Raw genomic sequence first — 21,114 nt, 5'->3', positions numbered from 1 at the left:
GAATTTCCGTTAAAGAAACAAATATAATACTTTTCCTACAGCAGCATATGAATTTTTTTCCTCTATTTCTGTAAATAGTCTTGAAGTTGTGCCACAACCCTTAATAGCTAATTATAGAAATTGATTCCTCCCCCCCCAAAAAAAAAAACTCAGTGGAGGAAATGCCAGTTTCACCGTTATTACTGACAGTTTTTATACAACTGAATAGACAGTCAACCTTATTCTTTAAGGTGTAGCCTCTATTTATAACACACAGTAATTTATACCTTTCATCACATTCTAATATTCAATTTTGCTTTTATTTTTCTCTTTCTCCCCAGGAGGGATTGTTGATGTCGCCAAATTAGACACTGCTTTGCAAAGCATGGGAATGAAACTCACAGGAATGGAAAGTAATGATTTGATAAAGAACCTACCTGTTGATGGTGAGTAAGCATATAAATTTTTGCACTGCTAATTACAACTTGAGGTGTGAGCTCCTATAAAATCACCTCTGAAAAAAATTTATTTGCCAGTAAGAAGATAATTTATTAGAAACTTAAGAATGAGCTCAGAAAAAAAATAAAGTAATATTCTTTCTTGTCATTTTATTAACATGTAGTATCAACCTTTTAAATTTTGAATCCAAAGAAACATTGAAAACACAGATAAATCCTATAATTGCGACTCATAAAAAGTGATGGAAAAACAAGTAATTATGGACAAAATAACGTGAAAAACAGTCTGGAAGGAGATTAATGCAAAAGCAATAGGAAAATAAAAGAGAAAATGTGGGAGATTATTAACTTGAGAGACACATTTCATAGCCATATGATAGTACTCTTCACTTCCTCAGAGTCAGGGGTCTTCAAACATGCAGGCTCTAATATAGAGAATTTTGCCTTTTTATGAAGCTGTCTCATATTCTACTCCCTATTTCAGAGTCCATGATCTAAAGGCCATCTGTTCTTGGCCATCTCCCTTGATGAATTAGAAACAAACTCTGAGATACAATTAAAGCTGAATTAGAGCTGAAATGCAGTGGACTAATGAAAATATGATGCTAAGTAAAACAAGTCAATCACAAAAGATGATATGTTATATGATTCCATTTATATGAAATGTCCAGAATAGATGTAAATCTACATTTAAATCTATATTACTACATATTAGTGTTTCTGTTCGGATTTCAGAAATTATCTCTTCATATAATATATTGACACTTAGTAGTTGTTTCTGACATTTTCCCTGACACAGATTAGTGATTGCCTATTATTGAGGGAGGGGCAGTAGGTAGGAACTGCAAACTAATGGTATGGTTTTTGTTTTCTTTTATTTGTTTTCTAATGAAGTTTCTCTTTGTGATGATGAAAATGTTCTGAAATTAGGTTGTGGTGATAGTTGCAGAATTCTGTGCATATCCTGAAAACGTTCCATTTGTATACTTTAAATGATTTGATTGTTTGCTATGTAAATTATATCTGAACAAATTTTTAAAAAATGAATAATAGCCTGCTCTATATTTTTAGAGCCAGAAGAAAATAAAGAACAAAAATAACATGAAGCTTCTATTTAAATATTTGTCATCTACAATTAGACAAAAAATAATTTTTTATGCAAATGCAATATCTTAGTTGTGTTTTGTCTAATAAAGAAAAGTAAATCTGAGATTCTATAGTATCCTAAATTTCTGAGTTAATTCTGTCTTTGTAATATGCTTTCATGTTAATGTTTTTAAAGTTAATAGTATACATTTAAAAATATACAGAATCTCTACATTTAAAATTACCTCAAGCTAATCACTGAGGTGTTTTCCTGTTTTTTTTTTTTTTTTACTTACATAGAATAAAGGAGTAAGAAACTCTGTCAAAGAAAAGTCAAGAACTTCTAAGTATCAGCTTATTACATACAAAGATCATTAGAACAGCCAAATACCAACATTAATATATAGCAGACCCAAATTGTAAATCCTATTCTTTGTGCTTGAAGTAAACAGTAGAGAGTTCTCAAATGCACAGGAGTCATGAAGCAGACTCTACAGAAAATGTAATTTAATTTTATATCTCATCCTTAACTGTCAGACGTTTAATTTCCTACAACCCAATGAATTAAAGCTCTAGTAATATTTTAGAACTTCTGGCTCATGGTAGAGATGAATATATGATAAAATATTAGAATGTAATTATATTTTCTTTTTAAAAAATATTTTATTTATTTATTTATTTGACAGAGAGAGAGAGAGAGAGAGAGAGAGAAATCACAAGTAGGCAGAGAGGCAGGCTCCCTGCTGAGCAGAGAGCCCAATGCGGGGCTCGATCCCAGGACCCTGAGATCATGACCTGAGCCAAAGGCAGAGGCTTAACCCACTGAGCCACCTAGACACCCCAATATACTGTCTTTCATAGCACTAATGAGTGTCAGTGTTATATCTGTGTTATATCTGTTATATCTGTGTTTGATTTACATGTGTTTCTTAACAGATAATGGGAAGATTAAAATGAAAAAATTAATGGATGCATTGAATGCTTTTTCTGGTGAGTGGCAAGTTACTATAAAATTGTACTATTTTATTAAAAAAATGGGGAAAAAAAACAGAGAGGCAAACCAAGAAACAGACTCTACACTATAGAGAACATACTGATGGTTACCAGAGGGAAGAAGGCAGAAGGATGGATGAAATAGGTGATGGGGACTAAGGAATGCACTTGTTGTGATAAGCCCAGGGAGTTGCTTGGAAGTGACAAATCACTATATTGTATACCAGAGTCTAATATTACAATATATGCTAACTAATGGGAACTAAAAACCAAAAATAATTATATCATCTTAAAAATACCATTTCAACTTGCCCAAACTGTAATATTTAATCTTTATATTATATTTCATCATATACTTATTTTGAGGATCCTATACTGTACTTATCTGCACAACTTAAAATTTTAAAATATAATTAAATTTCTCTATTTTGATAAGAAATTTGGCAGATACTTGTAATCTCTGTCAAATACATAAATAAATCTTTAAAAAAAAGAAATTTGGCAGAAATATTTTTAGTAAGGCAATAATATAATTTACCTCACCAATGTTCAAAAAACCTCACACCTAGACAGATATATAAAGAGAAAAATCATATAATTTAGACTCTCCCCGTAATCCTAAATTCCCCTGCCAAAATATAAATTTACATTATTTCCATTATTCTAATTTGCAGGCCAAGTAAAGCAACCTTTACTTCTGCTGCATTAGATGGACACAAATCCATTGCTGAGATATTCCTCTTTTTTTTTTTTTTTGAGATTTTATTTATTTGTTTGAAAAAGAGAGAAAGACAAAGCATGAGGAGGTTGGAGGGGGCAGTGGGAGAAGAAGCAGATTCACCACTGAGTGGAGAGTTCAGATGCAGGGCTTGATTCCAGAACCCTGACATCATGACCTGAGCTAAAGGCAGATGCTTAACCTGCTGAGCCACCCAGGTGCCCCTGGAGTATTCCTTTTATGACATTAAGGACCTGTATTCTGTTTGTGGTTTCTCTGTAATTCTGTGTAGTTGTATGAGTCTCATTTTACCCATTTACTACTTCCAAGTTGAAAGTGATCATTTTGTCATTATTTGGAATCGTTAGATTACAAATTGTCAAGCACTGATATTCCTGTCTTTTGAAAGGAAAAAAGATTGATGCCAATGACCTACTAGAAGTTCTGGGAAACATGGGGATCGAGCTCACCGAGGAGGAATTTTTGAAGCTGAAACAAATTGTGCCAATTGACGGTGAGCCATATGAGTGCCAGGGTAGCCTTTCTGGGGAGCTGGATTCTGGGGTCATTGTAGGCAGTTCTACAGTGTTGTCTCTTTATTTCTTCCATAAAATACTGGAAATGATTTTTTAAAAAGGTAAGCTCACTGACATACAGATTAAATCTAGGGGTCACCAATTTCTTCCACTGAGATATTGACGTCAGAGCTGATGAAGACTATAATAAGGCTACCATTTCCCTCTCATGAGAGGGCCAAAGGATAGGAAGGGAAAGGAAGGAAATTGAGGGGAGTGAGAGAATAGGAGAAAAAAACAACAGGAAAAGGACCCAGAGAACTAGTGATTTTTTTTTCCTGCACAGTATTCTTTCCATCAGTCTTCTTGATTGCTCAGCTCTGTATACATTTTTGTCAACAGACTGTACTCTTGTTCCCAAAATAATTTTTATTTGATGCAAAGATGGAACAACTTCCCAGGCAGAGTAAAAAGCTTTCTAACTGGAATTGCCCAATTGCCCAATAACCCTGTGACTGTCCATGTTCTTTTGCTTTGGATATAAACTGTGCTTTCGCTGTTTTCTTATAGCTGCTGGAAAGGTGTATCAGAAAAGATTGTTGGATGGGGTGAAGTCATTAAAAGGTACTTAAGAACCATGGTTAGCAGGAGAATCTGCTACCTGTCAACACAAATACAAACACAGATATATTTATTAGCAGGTTTTGAATCCTGTCTGCATTCCTACATTTAGATCTTTTATTTCCTTACATTCACCACACAGAACTTTTACCTAATCAGCCACGCTATAGCATTGCAAGGAATCCATTCTCTCTTGAATGGATCTGAAATCTACTTTATACAACAAATAATGTAGAGAATATCATAGGCAGTCTTTCTGGGGATTGGCCCAACAACAACACCACAAAGGAATTTGGAGTGATCTTTAATATCATTTATTGCATGAATCAAGTCATTTTCTATAAAATGTTCTTACTCAAAGCCCAGTTAGCAAGAACAGCAGCAACAACAAATGTAGAAAAGAAGCATGGCATTGTGGCCAAGATACGTTTTTACTTCCTCTTCCTATCAGTCCTTGGAAAAAAGAGATAAGAAGGGGAAGTAGGGGAAAAAATAAAAAAGAAGAAGAAGAAGGGGAAGTAGGAAGGCAGAGAGGAAAGGTTGCAGGTTTTGCTGCTCATTATTTGATGAGAACGTCTCCTGCAGGTGGCTGGTCTGCTGTCCCAGACCCTTGGAATAATGGCAGTCAGCAGCATTCCTTGCAGAATTTTGTGGTGAATGTGTTGTGCATGACATACTCTTCCCTCTGAGAGATGAATCCACGTTTGTAATCTTTTATCTTCAATACTTTTTTGTGTATTGCAAAAGCAGAACATTAATGATCTGAAACTTGAACTATCCCTCTCAGCGGATGCCTTGACTTTGTTTTCGGGACAGACATGCACAGTATTCTCTCTGTATTCCCCATGGGGACAATCCTACCATTGGTATTCTTTTGGGCTCTCTTTGAATAGATGAGTATTAATTGATAGTACAACTGAAACCTTTAAACACATAATCACAGCCCACCACCCAGTAATGCTTCAACCTCAAAATATTTTTTTGTGTAATCTCAGTGTCCAAGGTGGGGCTTGAACTCATGACTTCAAGATCAAGAGTATGTAGTCTACTGACTGAGCCAGCCACGCCCCCCAACCCGAGAATATTTTTATCTAAGTTGTTCTTGATCTCATTTTAGGAGATTTGCTGAGCTTACCTTTTACGCCAGTTCACTAATATAAATAAGTTATACGTTTCTCTTTACTTTTTATCAAATTAAATGCATGTGAAATAAAATATTTACATATATACTAATCTTGTGAAATCATGTAGTATTTTTTCTTCATGATTCTTTCCTGTTTGTTTCTTAAGAAGGAATGGTTAAAGCCAATGACCTAGACAACGTTCTGGAAAACCTGGGAATTGAACTCACAGAAATGGAACATGAAGATCTGACAGAATATTTGCCACCTGACGGTGAGGACTGTAGGTGGTAATGAACCTTGGAGAGGAGTTTACATTTAGGGGCTGGTGTCAGATAATGCACAATAATTAGTGATATTGGGTATACCAAAAGAAAATAGAAGCATTTAGTAATGATAGTGATAAACCAGTCCTAATTAAGAACAGAGGATGTATTATTTAGGGAAAACTGAATTTGAATTTAAAAACAAACACGAAAATGTGTCATGGTTAAACACAATAGAAGTTTCATTCTCTTCTCCATGAAAGTCCAAGGTAAGAGTATTCTTGGTTGACAGGCAATGGCTCTTCTCCATTCAGTGATACAGGGATCCAGGTTCTTGCCTCTTGGATTCCTTCTTAGGGCCTTTTCATTGTTTATAAATAATTAATAAAAAGGAAAAGAGCACACAAAGGAGGGAGATGTGACACACATCATTTCTATAACCATTCTTTTGTTGTACTAGTTACATGACTATATTGAAATGCAAGGAGGGGTGGGGTGGGTGATGGTAGGAACATAGTATCTGGCTGTGCATCCACTTCCCTCTGTAATTCTATACTATGAGAGGAAATAAGAGGTTTGGTAGATAGCTGGGTTTTTGTTTTGTTTTGTTTTCATTAACAATGGCCTAAATATATATGTACACCCTATGCTTTGAGGCCAAGTCGCACTTTCCTAAAAAGCCTCATGTGGCTACAACTCAGGAAGAGAAAAATCAAACAAAATCACTTGAAAATAAATCAATAAAGGAGGACCATTTCCAAGTCTTCGAATTTAGTAAGAACACATATTTCCAGGTAACACCCCAAATCCACATTGCAGCACACCGTTTTTCTTTGTCCCCACCTGAGAATTTTCATTCTTAAAGGAGCCAGGCACCAGCCACAATTTAGACAAGCCTTAATTTCCACAATGGGGAAACTGGCTCATATCCAGATTCTTCTGCTGTCATTTTAGCCTCTTTCCTCCACTTGCACATGCTCAATTTTCTTGTCACCTCCCCATTCCAGCCTCATGCTCTTGCATTCCTAATTATATTTACTCTATTGTGATTCATTATATTTAAAAACATCTTTCAGAAACTTTGTGAAGACCTAAGGAACAGGGGTTATGGATTATGCAGTTAGGTCTCCTCTTGAGTCTTTTGATTCATAAATTTTGGCACTCTTGCTTTAGTTAATGACAGAGTGTAACCGGTGCAGTTAGCAAGACAGATCCCTGAGCTCAAAAGAATGCTATGCATGGGGTGTAATGCTCTACTTTGGCTATCATGAAGATTCTTCATCATTTTATCTTTGAATTTGTGATTTTTAATTGACATCCGATAGGAAACATTGCTGAGGCCTGGCACCCCAGCTCAGGCATCTATTTCTTCATTTAGCTCCTTTATCTTCTTATAACTTTACCACATCCTAATTATGATATTTCTTACAGCAAATGGGAAGATTGGTCTCAAAAATGTGATAGAAGCAGTAGAAGCTGTTACAGGTTAGTTAGAAGTTTCTATATTCTAATTTTTTTCCTTTTATTTTATAATTTTTTAATTTTTATTTATTTGAGAGAGAGAGATCACAAGTAGGCAGAGAGACAGGCAGAGAGAGAGGGGGAAGCAGGCTCCCCGCTGAGTAGAGAGCCCGATGCAGGACTTGATCCCAGGACCCTGAGATCATGACCTGAGCCGAAGGCAGACACTTAACCCACTGAGCCACCCAGGTGCCCCTATTTTATAATTTTTTAAATTAACATATAAGGTATAATATGTTTCAGAGGCACAGGTCTGTGATTCATCATTCTCACACAATTCACAGCACTCACCATAGCACATACCATTCCCAATGTCAATCGCCCAGGACCACATCCTTTTACCCCACTCCCCCCCAGCAACCCTTAGTTTGTTTCCTGAGATCAAGAATCTTTTATGGCATGTCTCTCTTCCTGGTTTCATTTTATCTCATTTTTCCCTCCCTGCCCCTATGATCCTCTGCCTTGTTTCTCAAATTCCTCATATCAGCGAGATCATATGATGATTGTCTTCCTCTGACTGACTTATTTTGCATAGCATAGTACCCTGTAGGTCCATCCATATCATTACAAAATGGCAAGAATTCATTTTTTAAAAAGATTTTATTTCTTTATCAACAGAAAGAGAGAGATCATAAGTAGGCAGAGAGGAAGGCAGTGGGGGAGGGGAAGCAGGCTCCATGCTGTGCAGAAAGCCTGATGCAGGGCTCAATCCCAGGACCCTGACATCATGACCTGAGCTTAAGGCAGAGGCTTAGCCCACTGAGCCACCCAGGCACCTCAAGAATTCATTTTTGATGGCTCTATAATATTCCCTTTATCCATTTGTCTGTGGGGGACATCTAAGCTCTTTCCATAGTTTGGCTATTGTGGACATTGCTGCTATAAACATTCAGGTGCACGTGCCCCTTTGGATCACTATCCTTGCATCTTTAAGGTCAATACCTAGTAGTGCAATTGCTGGGCTGTAGGGTGGCTCTATGTTCCACTTTTTAAGGAACCTCCATACTGTTTTCCAGAGTATATGCACCAGCTTCCATTCCCACCAACAGTGTAGGATGATTCCCCTTTCTCCACATCCTCACCAACATCTGTCATTTCCTGATGTGTTAATTTTAGCCATTCTGACTGGTGTGAGGTGGTATCTCATTCTGGTTTTGATTTGTATTTACCTGATGCCAAGTAATGCTGAGCACTTTTCCATGTGTCTGTTGGCCATATGGATGTATTCCTTGCAGAAATGTCTGTTCATTCGGCCTATTTCTTGATTGGCTTGTTGTTCTTTGGGTGTTGAGTTTGATAAGTTCTATATAGATTTTGGATACTAGCTCTTTATTTTATATTTCATTTGCAAATACCTTCTCTGATTCTGTCAGTTGTCTTTTGGTTTTGTTAACTGTTTCCTTTGCTGTGCAAAAGCTTTTTATCAGGATGAAGTCCCAGTAGTTCATTTTTACCCTTGCTTCCCTTGCCTTTGGTGATGTTTCTAGGAAGAAGTTGCTGTGTCTGAGGTCAAATAGGTTTCTGCCTGTGTTCTCCTCCAGGGTTTTGATGGATTCCTGTCTCACATTGAGGTCTTTCATCCATTTTGAGTCTGTTTTTGTGTGGTGTAAGGAAATGGCCCAGTTTCATTCTTCTGCATGTGGCTATTGAATTTTCCCAACACCATTTGTTGAAGAGACTGTCTTTTTTCCATTGGACAGTCTTTCCTGCTTTGTTGAAGGTTAGTTGACCATTGAGTTGAGGGTCCATGCCTAGGCTCTCTGTTCTATTCCATCGATCTATGTGTCTGTTTTGGTGCCAGTGCCATACTGCCTTGATGATTACAGCTTTGTAATAGAGCTTGAAGGCCAGAATTGTGATGCCACATGCTTTGCTTTTCTTTTTCAACATTCCTCTGGCTATTTGGGGATTTTTATGGTTCCATACAAATTTTAGGATTATTTGTTCCATTTCTTTGAAAAAAGTTGATGGTGTTTTGATAGGGCTGCATTAAATGTGTAGATTGCTTTAGGTAGCATAGACATTTTCACAATATTTGTTTTTCTAATCCAGGGAACATTTTTCCATTTCTTTGTGTCTTCCTCAATTTCTTTCATGAGTATTCTGTAGTTTTCTGAGTACAGATTCTTTGTCCCTTTGGTTAGGTTTATTCCTAGATATTTTATGGTTTTGGGTGCAGCTGTAAATGGGATTGACTCCTTTCTCTTTCTTCTATCTTGTTGGTGTATAAAAATGCAGCTGATTTCTGTACATTAATTTTATATCCTGACACTTTACTGAATTCCTGTAAAAGTTCTAGCAGATTTGGAGTGGAGTCCTTTGGGTTTTCCACATAAAGTATCGTATCATCTGCAAAGAGTGAGAGATTGACTTCTTTGCTGATTTGGATGCCTTTAATTTCTTTTTCTTGTCTGATGGTTGAGGCTAGAATATCTAGTACTATGTTAATTGCAGTGGTGATAATGGACATCCCTGCCATGTTCCTGACCTTAGTAGAAAAGCTCTCTGTTTTTCTCCAAAGAATGATATTCACTGTGGGTTTTTCATAGATGGCTTTGATGATATTGAGGTTATGTATTCTCTATCCCTACACTCTGAGGAGTTTTGGTCAAGAAAGGAAGCTGTACTTTGTCAAATTCTTTTCCAGCATTTATTTAAAGTATCATACGGTTCTTGTTCTTTCCTTTATTAATGTATTGTATCACATTGATTGATGCCCGGATGTTGAACCAACCTTGCAGCCCAGGAATAAATCCCACTTGGCCATGGTGAATAATCCTTTTAATGTACTGTTAGATTCTATTGGATAGTATTTTGGTGAGATTTTTTGCATCTGTGTTCATCAAGGATATTGGTCTGTAATTCTGTAATTCTCTTTTTTAAAGGGGTCTTTGTCTGATTTTGGGTCAAGGCAATGCTGGCCTCAGAAAATGAGTTTGGAAGTTTTTCTTCCATTTCTATTTTTTGGAGTTTCAGGAGAATAGGTATTAATTTTTCTTTAAATGCTTGGTAGAATTCCCCTGGGAAGCTGTCTGGCCCTGGGCTCTTGTTTGTTGGGAGATTTTTGATGACTCTTTCATCTCCTTACTGGTTATGGATCGGTTCAGGTTTTCTATTTCTTCCTCCTTCAGTTGTGGTAGTTTATAAGTCTCTAAGAATGCATCCATTTCTTCCAGACTGTCAAATTTGCTGGCATATAGTTGCTTATATTATGTTCTTATAATTGTTTGTATTTCTTTGGTGTTGGTTGTAATCTTTCCTCTTTTATTCATGATTTTACTTATTTGGGTCCTTTCTCTTTTGTTTTTGATAAGTCTGCCAGAGATTTATCAATCTTATTAATTCTTTCAAAGAACCAGCTCCTAGTTCCATTGATTTGTCTACTTTTTGTTTTGTTTTGTTCTTATTTTTCCACTCTGATCTTTATCATTTCTCTTCTCCTGCTGGGTTTTGGCTTCATTTGCTGTTCTTTCTCCAGCTCCTTTTGATGTAGGGTTAGGTTGTGTATTTGAGACCTTTCTTGTTTCTTGAGAAAGGCTTGTATCACTGTATATTTTCCTCTCAGGACTGCCTTTGCTGTGTCCCACACATTTTGAATAGTTGTATTTTCATTATCATTTGTTTCCATGAATTTTTTTCAATTCTTCTTTAATTTCATGGTTGCACCATTCATTCTATAGAAGGATGCTGTTTAGTCTCCATGTATTTGGGTTCTTTCCAAATTTCCTCTTGTGATTGAGTTCTAGCTTCAGAGCATTGTGGTCTGAAAATATGCAGGGAATGATCCCAGTCTTTTGGTACCAGTTGAGACCTGATTTGTGATCCAGGATCTGATCTATTCTGGACAATGTTCCATGTGCACTAGAGAAGAATGTGTACCTGTTTCTTTGGGATGGACTGCTCTGAATATATCTGTGATGTCCATCTGGTCCAGTGTGTCATTTAAGGCCTTTATTTCCTTGTTGATCTTTTGCTTGGATGATCTGTCCATTTCAGTGAGGGAAGTGTTAAAGTCCCCTGCTATTAATATACTATTGTCGATGTGTTTCTTTGATTTTGTTATTAATTGGTTTTAGAGTTGTCTGCTCCCATGTTAGGGGCATAGATACTTAAAACTGTTAGATCTTCTTGTTGGATAGACCCTTTGAGTATGACATAGTGGCTTTCCTCATCTCTTATTATATACTCTTTGGTTTAAAATCTAATTAATCTGACATAAGGATCACCACCCCAGCTTTCTTTTGATGTCCATTAGCATGGTAAATTCTTTTCCACCCCCTCACTTTAAATCTGGAGGTGTCTTTTGGTCTAAAATGAGTTTCTTGTAGATGGCATATTGATGGGTTTTGTTTTTTTATCCATTCTGATAACCTTTGTCTTTTGATTGGGGCATTTAGCCCATTTACATTCAGAGTAACTATTGAGAGATATGAATTTAGTGCCATTGTATTGCCTATAAGGTGACTGTTACTGTTTATTGTCTCTGTTCCTTCCTGGTCTACTCCTTTTGGGCTCTCTATTTGCTTAGAGGACCCCTTTTAATATTTCCTGTAGGGCTGGTTTGGTGTTTACAAATTCTATTAGTTTTTTGTTTGTCCTGGAAGCTTTTTATCTCTCCCTCTATTTTCAGTGACAACCTAGCTGGATATAGTATTCTTGGCTGTGTGTTTTTCTCATTTAGTGCTCATGCCAGTTCTTTTTGGCCTGCCAGGTCTCTGTGGATAAGTCTACTGCCAATCTAATATTTTTACCGTTGTATGTTACAGACTTCTTGTCCTGGATTGCTTTCAGGATTTTCTCTTTGTCACTAAGACTAGTAAGTTTTATTATTAGATGACAGAGTGTGGATATATTCTTATTAATTTTTATTCTTATTGATTGTAACTTTTACTACTAGATGACAGAGTGTGGACCTATTCTTATTGATTTTATTCTTACTGATTTTGAAAATCTTCTGGATTTTGTTGCTTGTTTCCTTTGCCATATTAGGGAAATTCTCTATTATACTTCATTCCAATATACCTTCTGCCCCCCTACTTCTTCTGGAATCCCAATTATTCTAATATTATATTATGGTATCATTTATCTCTTGAATTCTCCCCTCATGGTCCAGTAGTCATTTGTCGCTCTTTTGTTCAGCCTCTTTATTCTCCATCACTTGGTCTTCTATATCAGTAATTCTCTCTTCTGCCTGATTTATCCTAGCACTAAGTGCTTCCATTTTTTTATTGTACCTCATTAATGGGTTTTTTTCTTAATTTCAGCTTGGTTAGATTTTAGTTCTTATATTTCTCCAGAAAGGGCTTTTGTTTCTCCACACAGGGTATCTCTAATATCTTCCATGCCTTTTTTGTGCCCAGTTATCACCTTGAGAATCGTCATTCTGAACTTTAGTTCTGACATACTACAAATTTCCATATTGATTAGGTCCCTAGCCTTCAGATTCTCTAGCATCTTCCATGCTTTTTTCAAGTCCAGCTAGTATCTTTATAATCATTGTTCTGAATTCTAGGTCCAGCATCTTACCAATATCTGCATTGATTAGATCCCTGGCAGGCAGTACTGCCTCTTGTTCTCTTTTTTTGAGGTGAGTTTTTCCACCTTGTCATTTTGTCCAGAGCAGCATAAATGAATGAGAGAACATAACGCTAAAAGGGTAAGAATGACCCCCAGAAAAACATACACTAAACAAATCAGAAGAGACCCAAAACCAAAGGGGAAAAAAAGGAAGGGAAAAAAATTATATATATAATCATGCTGGTGAATAGAATAGAGCCACACACCTGATTCTGGGTGTATTTTGATCTGTTAGGAGAAACTGCCTCCCAAAATTTTAGAGAATGAAAAACTTATATATATACACAAAAATAGGATAAATATGATGAAGGGGTGGAATATGATTGTAAAGAAGAAACTTTTAAAAAGTCTTTTAAAAATAGAAATTGATAAGAAGTTGGTGGGGTGCCTGGGTGGCTCAGTGGGTGCCTCTGCCTTTGGCTCAGGTCATGATCTTGGGGTCCTGGGATCAAGCCCCAAGTTGGGCTCTCTGCCCAGCAGGGAGCCTGCTTCCCCCTCTATCTCTCTGCCTGCCTCTCTGACTACTTGTGATATGTCAAATAAATAAATAAAATCTTAAAAAAAAAAAGAAGCTGGTTGAAAAAAGAAAGAAAATTTCAAATTAAAATACAAGAATAAGAAGGAGAGAATGTGATCATGCAAGAGACTAGCACAAAGCCATAAACTAGATTTATGGTATATTTTGGTCTATTGGAAGAAACTGTATCCCAAAATTTTGGAGAAAGAATATATGAATATATATATATATATATATATATATATATATATATATATATATATATATACATACACACACACACACACACACACACCCCAAAAATAAGGTTAAATACAATGAAGGGATAGTATATGACTACAAAAGTCAAAATTAAAAAAGATTTTTAAAAAGGTATTGGTAAGATGATGGTTAACACAGGAAAGTTAAAAAAAGTAAAAAAAAAAAAAAAGAAAAAGGGAAAAAATAAAGAAAATTTCAAAAATTTAACTTTGAAAGACTAAAGAATCATGGGGAAAAAAGCCATGAATTCTATGTGTTGTATTCCCCTAGTGCCGTTGTTTTGTAGTTCTCATTGATCAGTAAACTTGATCTTGGCTGGATATTCTTGATGATCTTCTGGGGAAGGGGCCTATTGCAGTGATTCTCAAGTGTCTTTGCCCAAGGCAGAATTACACTGCCCTTGCTAGAAACTAGGCTGAGTCGTCTGCCTGGGTTTGCTCTCAGAGCTTTTGTTCCCTGAAAGTTTTCCTTATAGCTTTGGAGGATGAGAATGGAAATGGTAGCCTCCTAATCACTAGCCCCAGAGGAGCTGAGAACCAGGTGCCTCCCTCCTCAGTGAACCCTCAGAGAAAAGCAGTCCATCACTCCTATCTCCCTGGTCTTTGGCTGCATTCCAGCTCACCTGGCCTGTGACCAAGCATTTCCATCTCTAGCACATGACCCCATGTGGAGTCTCCAAATCCAGCAGATTCCTGCATCATGCTTCCATGCGGCTCCTCCCAATAGAGGAAAGGGGGAGGTCTCCCCCAATATGCCATTTATGGGGTCCCTCCTTGAAAAGTAGTAGGCTGACTGTGCCTGGGATCATTGTTTATGGCAACACTGACTGAAAGCCCACTCCTCAGCTTGATCTCTGCAGCCAGCTTCCCTGCTCTGATACTTGGGAGCTCTGCCACACTCAGGCACCCCTGCTCTTTCAGTGACCCCGAAGGTCTTGAGACCACACTGTCCTAGCAAGGGTTACACACACACACACACACACACACACACACCCCACTTAGCCACTGGAGTGATGTTCCTCCATGGAGCCGACTTTAAAAGTTCTGATTTTGTTCTGCTATTCTCTCACTTGCTGGTAGCCGGCTGATGGAGGCTTCCTCCCCTGGGTCTAATCTTCCTGTGTAGCACCTCAAATTCATTTCTCCACATGTCCAACCTTCCAGAACATGGTTGCTTTTCTGTTCATAGAATTCCTGCTATTCTTTTCTTCAATCTCCTGTTGAGTTTGTAGGTGTTCAGAATGATTTGATAACTACCTAGCTGAATTCCTGGGACCAGGCAAAATTTAAGTCTCATATTCTGCCATCTTGCTCCTTTGCCATAAATCTAAGGTCTTAATTCTTCATACTAATTTATATTTTTATCTAGACCCATTATTTCCCCATTTCCTTCTTTGTTCTACCCATTTCTCTTCTATGTTGATGATTATCTGCATTCAGTTGCCCAGAATTACGCTTCAGAATATCTGCATTTTAGCACGAATTTTCCAGTGCAAAGTTCTAGTAGCAAATTTCTTTGTTTCTGGAACATTTGCCAAGAATAGTCACTATTCTTGATTTTGGATGCCAAATTTACATTCGCACAGCAAATGATAAGCCAACTTTCACAAATGTAAAATACTCTCATTGTTAAGAAATTAGGGGAGTTATAATACCCTTAAAACATAAATGGATACTAGATGTACAGTGTCCTGACTTACATTACATATACAGTATGTCTATTACTTTACTCAGAGAAAGGCAGAAATTCCGTTTCTACCCCAGCCAATGGCAGTGGTGAACAGTTAGCACATTCATTCATGAGTGTTTGCTCATTCAGCTATGGTAGCTGAAGCTGAAAAGGCATCAACAGGTTTTGGGAGGCATTAGACCCTTCTCTGTACTAATCTGTGCCCATTTGGTCATGTTGAAGGAGGAGAGGTTGATGTCAGTGATGTGGGAAATGTCCTGGAAGACATGGGAGTAACTGTCACAGATAAGGAATGTGGAGAGCTGGTAAAGAATCTGCCAGTTAATGGTAAGCATTTAAAATGTTATTGTGGTCTTGAAGGAAGCATACATTTCTTATTTTGTGAGCACTTCTATAGACTTTCTAGTATGACAGCAGAGAAAAAAACACTTCAACAATTACTTAGAATAAATGATTTCACTAATGTAATTATGTATCTATGCATATATTGATGGATAATGTAAAGATATATTCTAGACTGTTAATGTGAGTTTTCTGGGGGCTTGTGGCTATACTGTAGACTGAGAAGGGAGAAGTAGAGAAAGGCATTTACATAAAAATTTTTTTTAAAACCACTAGACTGAAAAAGCATAGCCATTATGATATGTTGCAATTTATGCATTTCTGTAAACTTACGTATCTAATAGTCGAGATAATTATTAAAGATAATGATCCAGTTTCACCTTTAAAGGAGTCTGTCAAATGGTAGAACATCAATAACTGAGCTGAGTATATGGGAGGATTCATTGTTTGTATTCTACTTTTGTACATGGTTGAAATTTTTCATAACAAGAACATTTTAAGAGAAGATTTTTAAGAAAGAATTTTATCCATTACAGATTTTTAGTTGGAAACCAGCTGCTTCTTTATTCACAAGCTGCCATCAAGGTTAAGAAATATGTTTTGTAGGCAAGACTCCATAGTTAAGGGAATTCTAAAAAGTATCCTGGGTACTAACTAGATGAAAGAGCAGAACAGAAGGCTTTTTTCAAACCATGAAAGCTGGTAGATTGCCAGCATTAACTTGCTTAGCTGCCCACAGTCGCATAGAGTGGATACAGTGGTGGCCATTTCAGTTTTTCAAATTTGAAAGTAATTTGGAAATTTTCTAGAGAAAAGCACAAATCCTCCTTACATTAAATTATGACTCGCTGCCTTGGTGAATCTCCCCAGCACTTACTTTTGTGTGATCTGATTTATGTTTCCTGTAGCTAATGGGAAAGTCTACAAGAATAGGTTGCTGGATGGTTTGAAGTCTCTTCATGGTAAGTAAGCGAGAAGCATAGTTCAAAGCCAAATGAATCTAAGAGGCACATACATACTACGTCCTAGATACCTGATTGTGATTGTCAAAACCCACTTAACTACCCATGTCATCCCTGGCTTCTGAGATAGAGTGGCCTGTGAGCAAATAATCTCCACATTGAATTTTTAAAGAATTTTGTGCAGAAAAAAACCTAATATATGTGTCGAAATAGTGAAATTAAAGGGAAAATATTGGGGGAATTTGGTTAGGGGTTGAGACAACTAATAAAGTAAACAAAAATGAGCTTATTAATGAGAAGATAAAACTATTTTTTCCATTACTCTCATTCAAGCCCATTTAAGTAAGTGAATCCCAAAACTATACAACTTCCTAATTGACTACAGTGAAATGCATTCTTGGCAATGAGTTTAAGATTTCACATTCTTTTATCCCACAGAGGGACATTTCTAAGAAGTTAAGTGTTCCCTAAACCAAAATTTTAGAAATAGATCCCTTGCCTGCAAAGGAAAGATATTTATTCTCTCTCTCTCTCTCTCTCTCTCTATTACATTCAGTTGGCCAACATATAGTACATCATTAGTTTTTGATGGAGTGTTCAATGATTCATTAGTTGCATGTAGTACCCAGTGCTCATCACCACACGTGCCCTCCTTAATACCCATCACCTGGTTATGCCCTCCCACTCCCTCCCTTCTGTAACCCTCAGTTTGGTTCCCAGAGTCCAGAGTCTGTCACGGTGTGTCTCCCTCTCTGATTTCTTCCCATTCAGGTTTCCCTCCCTTCCCCTGTGGTCCTTTGCACTATTCCTTATGTTCCACATATGAATGAAACCAAATGATAAATGTCTACCTCTGCTTGACTTATTTCACGTAGCACAGTTCCCTCCAGTTCTATTTATTTCCTTAGCATTTTAACCAAGCCACTCCACTAGAAACTGATTTTTAAATGTGGTTTCTCTATTTCATATGCGTGTTTTATTATAAAATTTGTTTAATTTTTGCAGGTAGGTCCCACATTTTCTTATATTTGCCAAAACTTTATCTTGGAGTTATAAGTTTAATTCTAGGTAGATACAACAAAACATGAAAAGGATGATAGGTAGCTAGTGTGAGGATTAGTTAAGCAAAGAAAACAAAAATAGTTTCTATTTCAGAAAGACTGGGCAATGTTTCCTGATTGAATCAAAATCAGAAATAAAGGTTCATTATAGCTCCTCTTAAAAGAATGTGTTTTTAGTGAGATTCAGTAAAAACAAACAGAAGCTATAGGCAAAGTCTGTGCCTAGGATTTGTTTTTGTTTTGGTTTTTTTTTTTTTTTTTTTTTTTTTTTTTTTTTTTTTTAAAGATTTTATTTATTTGATAGAGAGAAACCACAAGTAGACGGAGAGGCAGACAGAGAGAGAGAGGGGAAGCAGGCTCCCTGCTGAGCAGAGAGCCCGATGCGGGACTCGACCCCAGGACCCTGAGATCATGACCCGAGCCGAAGGCAGCGGCTTAACCCACTGAGCCACCCAGGTGCCCCGGTTTTTTGTTTTTTGTTTTTGTTTTTGTTTTGTTTTGTTTTGCTTTGCTTTCCCTCTTCCCAGTGCTTGATCCAAAAGAAGAGAGTAGCATAAAGAGAATGAAGGAGAGACCTAGAAGCTCTGCCACTTGATGCCTATGGAGGGGAGTCTCCTTCCACAAGAAGAATTCCTAGTCCCTTTGGAAGAGTGGCAGCAGGGTTGTTTTCTCATTTAATGTGGATTTAACCATGCTTCCCACTTGATAACATCTTGCTGTGTGTGTTTATCAACTACATCAAGTGCCCCCTTAGAAATGGGACAATGATAGCCAGAACCTTGTAATGGCAGTCTCTCTGTAGTTGTCTTCCCCCATCTAGCTACTTTTCTCTAGCCTCTAGGCCTCCTGATTTACAATTTTTATGATTAATGTTCCTTTCCATGCACACCAAGCCTCAGCTCCTGCTTCAGTTTCAGAACATTTTTGACTGAAGTCCTCTCTGATACCAAGCCAGGTAGTTTCAAGATAATTATATATTCTTTTATACCAATACCAACACAAATAGTTTTTCTGTCTTACATATTCACCAAAAAAAAAAAAAAAACTGTGTTCATAAACTATGTCACAGCATGGATTCACCAGGCTCAAGGGAATCGTGAAGCTCCCGTGGAAACCAGTACAAGTTTTCTTGCAACTGAGGCTGTATTCAATATCTTTCTCTACTATGAATTCCATGAGTTGTTTTTATCTTCAGCTGCAAAACCCCTTCATAAATTATTTCTTGTGTATAGGTTCATGAAGGTAAAGCTTAAGGTTCCTTAACACAATGTTAAATCATTCGGTACTCATTTTTCAATGTAATATTCATAGTACTAAAATATGGATTCTGTTTCTCTTACTCCTAATTTTTTTTCATTTTTACAGTAAAGGGTTTTTAAGACAATAGTAACAGAGCACTGATATATTTCTAGTATTTTTCCTTATTTTTCTTTATTTTTAGAGTGAGAGAGCACAAGGGAGAGTAGGGCAGAGGGAGAATGAGAGAGAGAGAGACTCTTAAGCAGGCTCAAAGCCCAGCACAAAGCCTGACATGGGGCTTGATCTCATGACTCTGAGACCATGACCTAAGCCAAAGTCATATGCTTAACCTACTGAGCTTCCCAGGTGCCCCAGGAATATTCCTTTTATGACATTAAGGACATGTGGTCTGTTTGTGTTTCCCTGTAATTCTGTGTAGTTGTATGTGTCTCATTTTACCCATTTTCACTACTTCCAAGTTGAAGTTGATCATTTTGTCATTATTTGGAATCATCAGGTTCATAATTGTCAAGCACTGATGTTCTTGTCTTTTGAAAGGAAAACAGATTGATGCCAATGATCTGCTAGAAGTTCTTGAAAACATGGGGATCGAGCTCACTGAGGAGGAATTTGTGAAACTGAAACAAACTGTGCCAATTGATGGTGAGCCATATGGATGCCAGAGTAGCCTTTCTGGGGAGCTGGGTTCTGGGGGTCCTTGTAGACAGTTCTACAACGTTGTCTCTTGAAGTGAATTTTAAAAATGTAAGTTCACTGACAGACAGATTTAATCTAGGAGTCATCAAGCTCTTCCACTGAGAATTTTGCCATCATAACTGAAAAAGATTGTAATAACGCCATCATTTCCCACTTCTGAGAGGCCCAAGGGAATGTTAGGAAAGTGAGAGAAGTGAGAGACTAAGAAAAAGAAAATTAGGGAAAGGAGACAGAGAACTAGGGATATTTTTGTTTTTTTCCTGCAGAGTAGTCTTTCCATCAGTCTTCTTGTTCGCTCAGCTGTATACATTTTTGTCACCAAGACCATGTTCTCTTTCCCAAAATAATTTTTATTTGATGCAAAGATGGAACAGATTTCCCAGGCAAAGAGTAAAAAGCTTTCAGACTAAAATTGCCCAACTGCCCAATAACCCTGTGACTGTCCATGTTCTTTTGCTTCAGATATAAACCGTGCTTTCTCTGTTTTCTTATAGCTGCTGGAAAGGTGTATCAGAAAAGATTGTTGGATGGGGTAAAGTCATTAAAAGGTACTTAAGAACCGTAGTTATCAGGAGAGTCTGCTACCTGTCAACACAAATACCAACATAGATGTTTTTACCAGCAGGTTCTGAATCCTGTCTACATTCCTACATTTAGATCCTTTATTTCCTTACATTCACCACACAGAACTTTTACCTAATCAACCACGCTATAGCATTGCAAGGAATCCATTCTCTCTTGAATGGATCTGAAATCTACTTTATACAACAAATAATGTAGAGAATATCATAGGCAGTCTTTCTGGGGATTGGCCAAACAACCACCACCACAAAGGAATTTGGAGTGATCTTTAATATCATTAATTGCATGAATCAAGTCATTTTCTATAAAACGCTCTTACTCAAAGCCCAGTTAGCAAGAACAGCAGCAACAACAAACGTAGAAAAGAAGCGTGGCATTGTGGCCAAGATACGTTTTTACTTCCTCTTCCTATCAGTCCTTGGAAAAAGAGGTAAGAAGGGGAAGTAGGAAGGCAGAGAGGAAAGGTTGCAGGTTTTGCTGCTTACTATTTGGTGAGAAAGTCTCCTGCAGGTGGCTGGTCTGCTGTCCCAGATCCTTGGAATAATGGCAGTCAGCAGCATTCCTTGCAGAATTTTGTGGTGAATGTGTTGTGCATGACACACTCTTCCTTCTGAGAGGTGAATCCACGTTTGTAATCTTTTAATCTTCAATACTTTTTTGTGTATTACAATAGCAGAACATTGATGATCTGAAACTTGAACTATCCCTCTCAGCGGATGCCTTGATTTTGTTTTGGGGACAGACATACACAGTATTCTCTCTGTATTCCCCATGGGGACAATCCTACCATTGGTATTCTTTTGGGCTCTCTTTGAACAGATGAGTATTACTTGATAGTATGAATAATAGCTTTGAATACATAATCACAGCCTGCCACCAGTAATGCTTC

General features: G+C 37.2%; 1 protein-coding gene across 1 annotated transcript in view; it reads left to right on the top strand.

Annotated features, from left to right (window-relative positions):
* Positions 1-21,114, top strand: part of LOC131816702 (uncharacterized) — a 112,842-nt gene that overhangs the window by 32,134 nt on the left and 59,594 nt on the right. The window contains exons 10-19 of the mRNA XM_059149641.1: positions 321-425; positions 2,460-2,513; positions 3,644-3,748; positions 4,320-4,373; positions 5,661-5,765; positions 7,189-7,242; positions 15,545-15,649; positions 16,573-16,626; positions 19,485-19,589; positions 20,138-20,191. Of these exons, the coding sequence (XP_059005624.1) occupies positions 321-425; positions 2,460-2,513; positions 3,644-3,748; positions 4,320-4,373; positions 5,661-5,765; positions 7,189-7,242; positions 15,545-15,649; positions 16,573-16,626; positions 19,485-19,589; positions 20,138-20,191 (795 nt within the window). The remainder of the gene's footprint in view (positions 1-320; positions 426-2,459; positions 2,514-3,643; positions 3,749-4,319; positions 4,374-5,660; positions 5,766-7,188; positions 7,243-15,544; positions 15,650-16,572; positions 16,627-19,484; positions 19,590-20,137; positions 20,192-21,114) is intronic.

This window comes from Mustela lutreola, chromosome 15 (assembly GCF_030435805.1).
Source record: "Mustela lutreola isolate mMusLut2 chromosome 15, mMusLut2.pri, whole genome shotgun sequence".
NCBI lineage: Eukaryota > Metazoa > Chordata > Mammalia > Carnivora > Mustelidae > Mustela > Mustela lutreola.
Note: the sequence above shows the minus strand (reverse complement) of the source record. Positions and strands in the feature narration are given on the sequence as shown.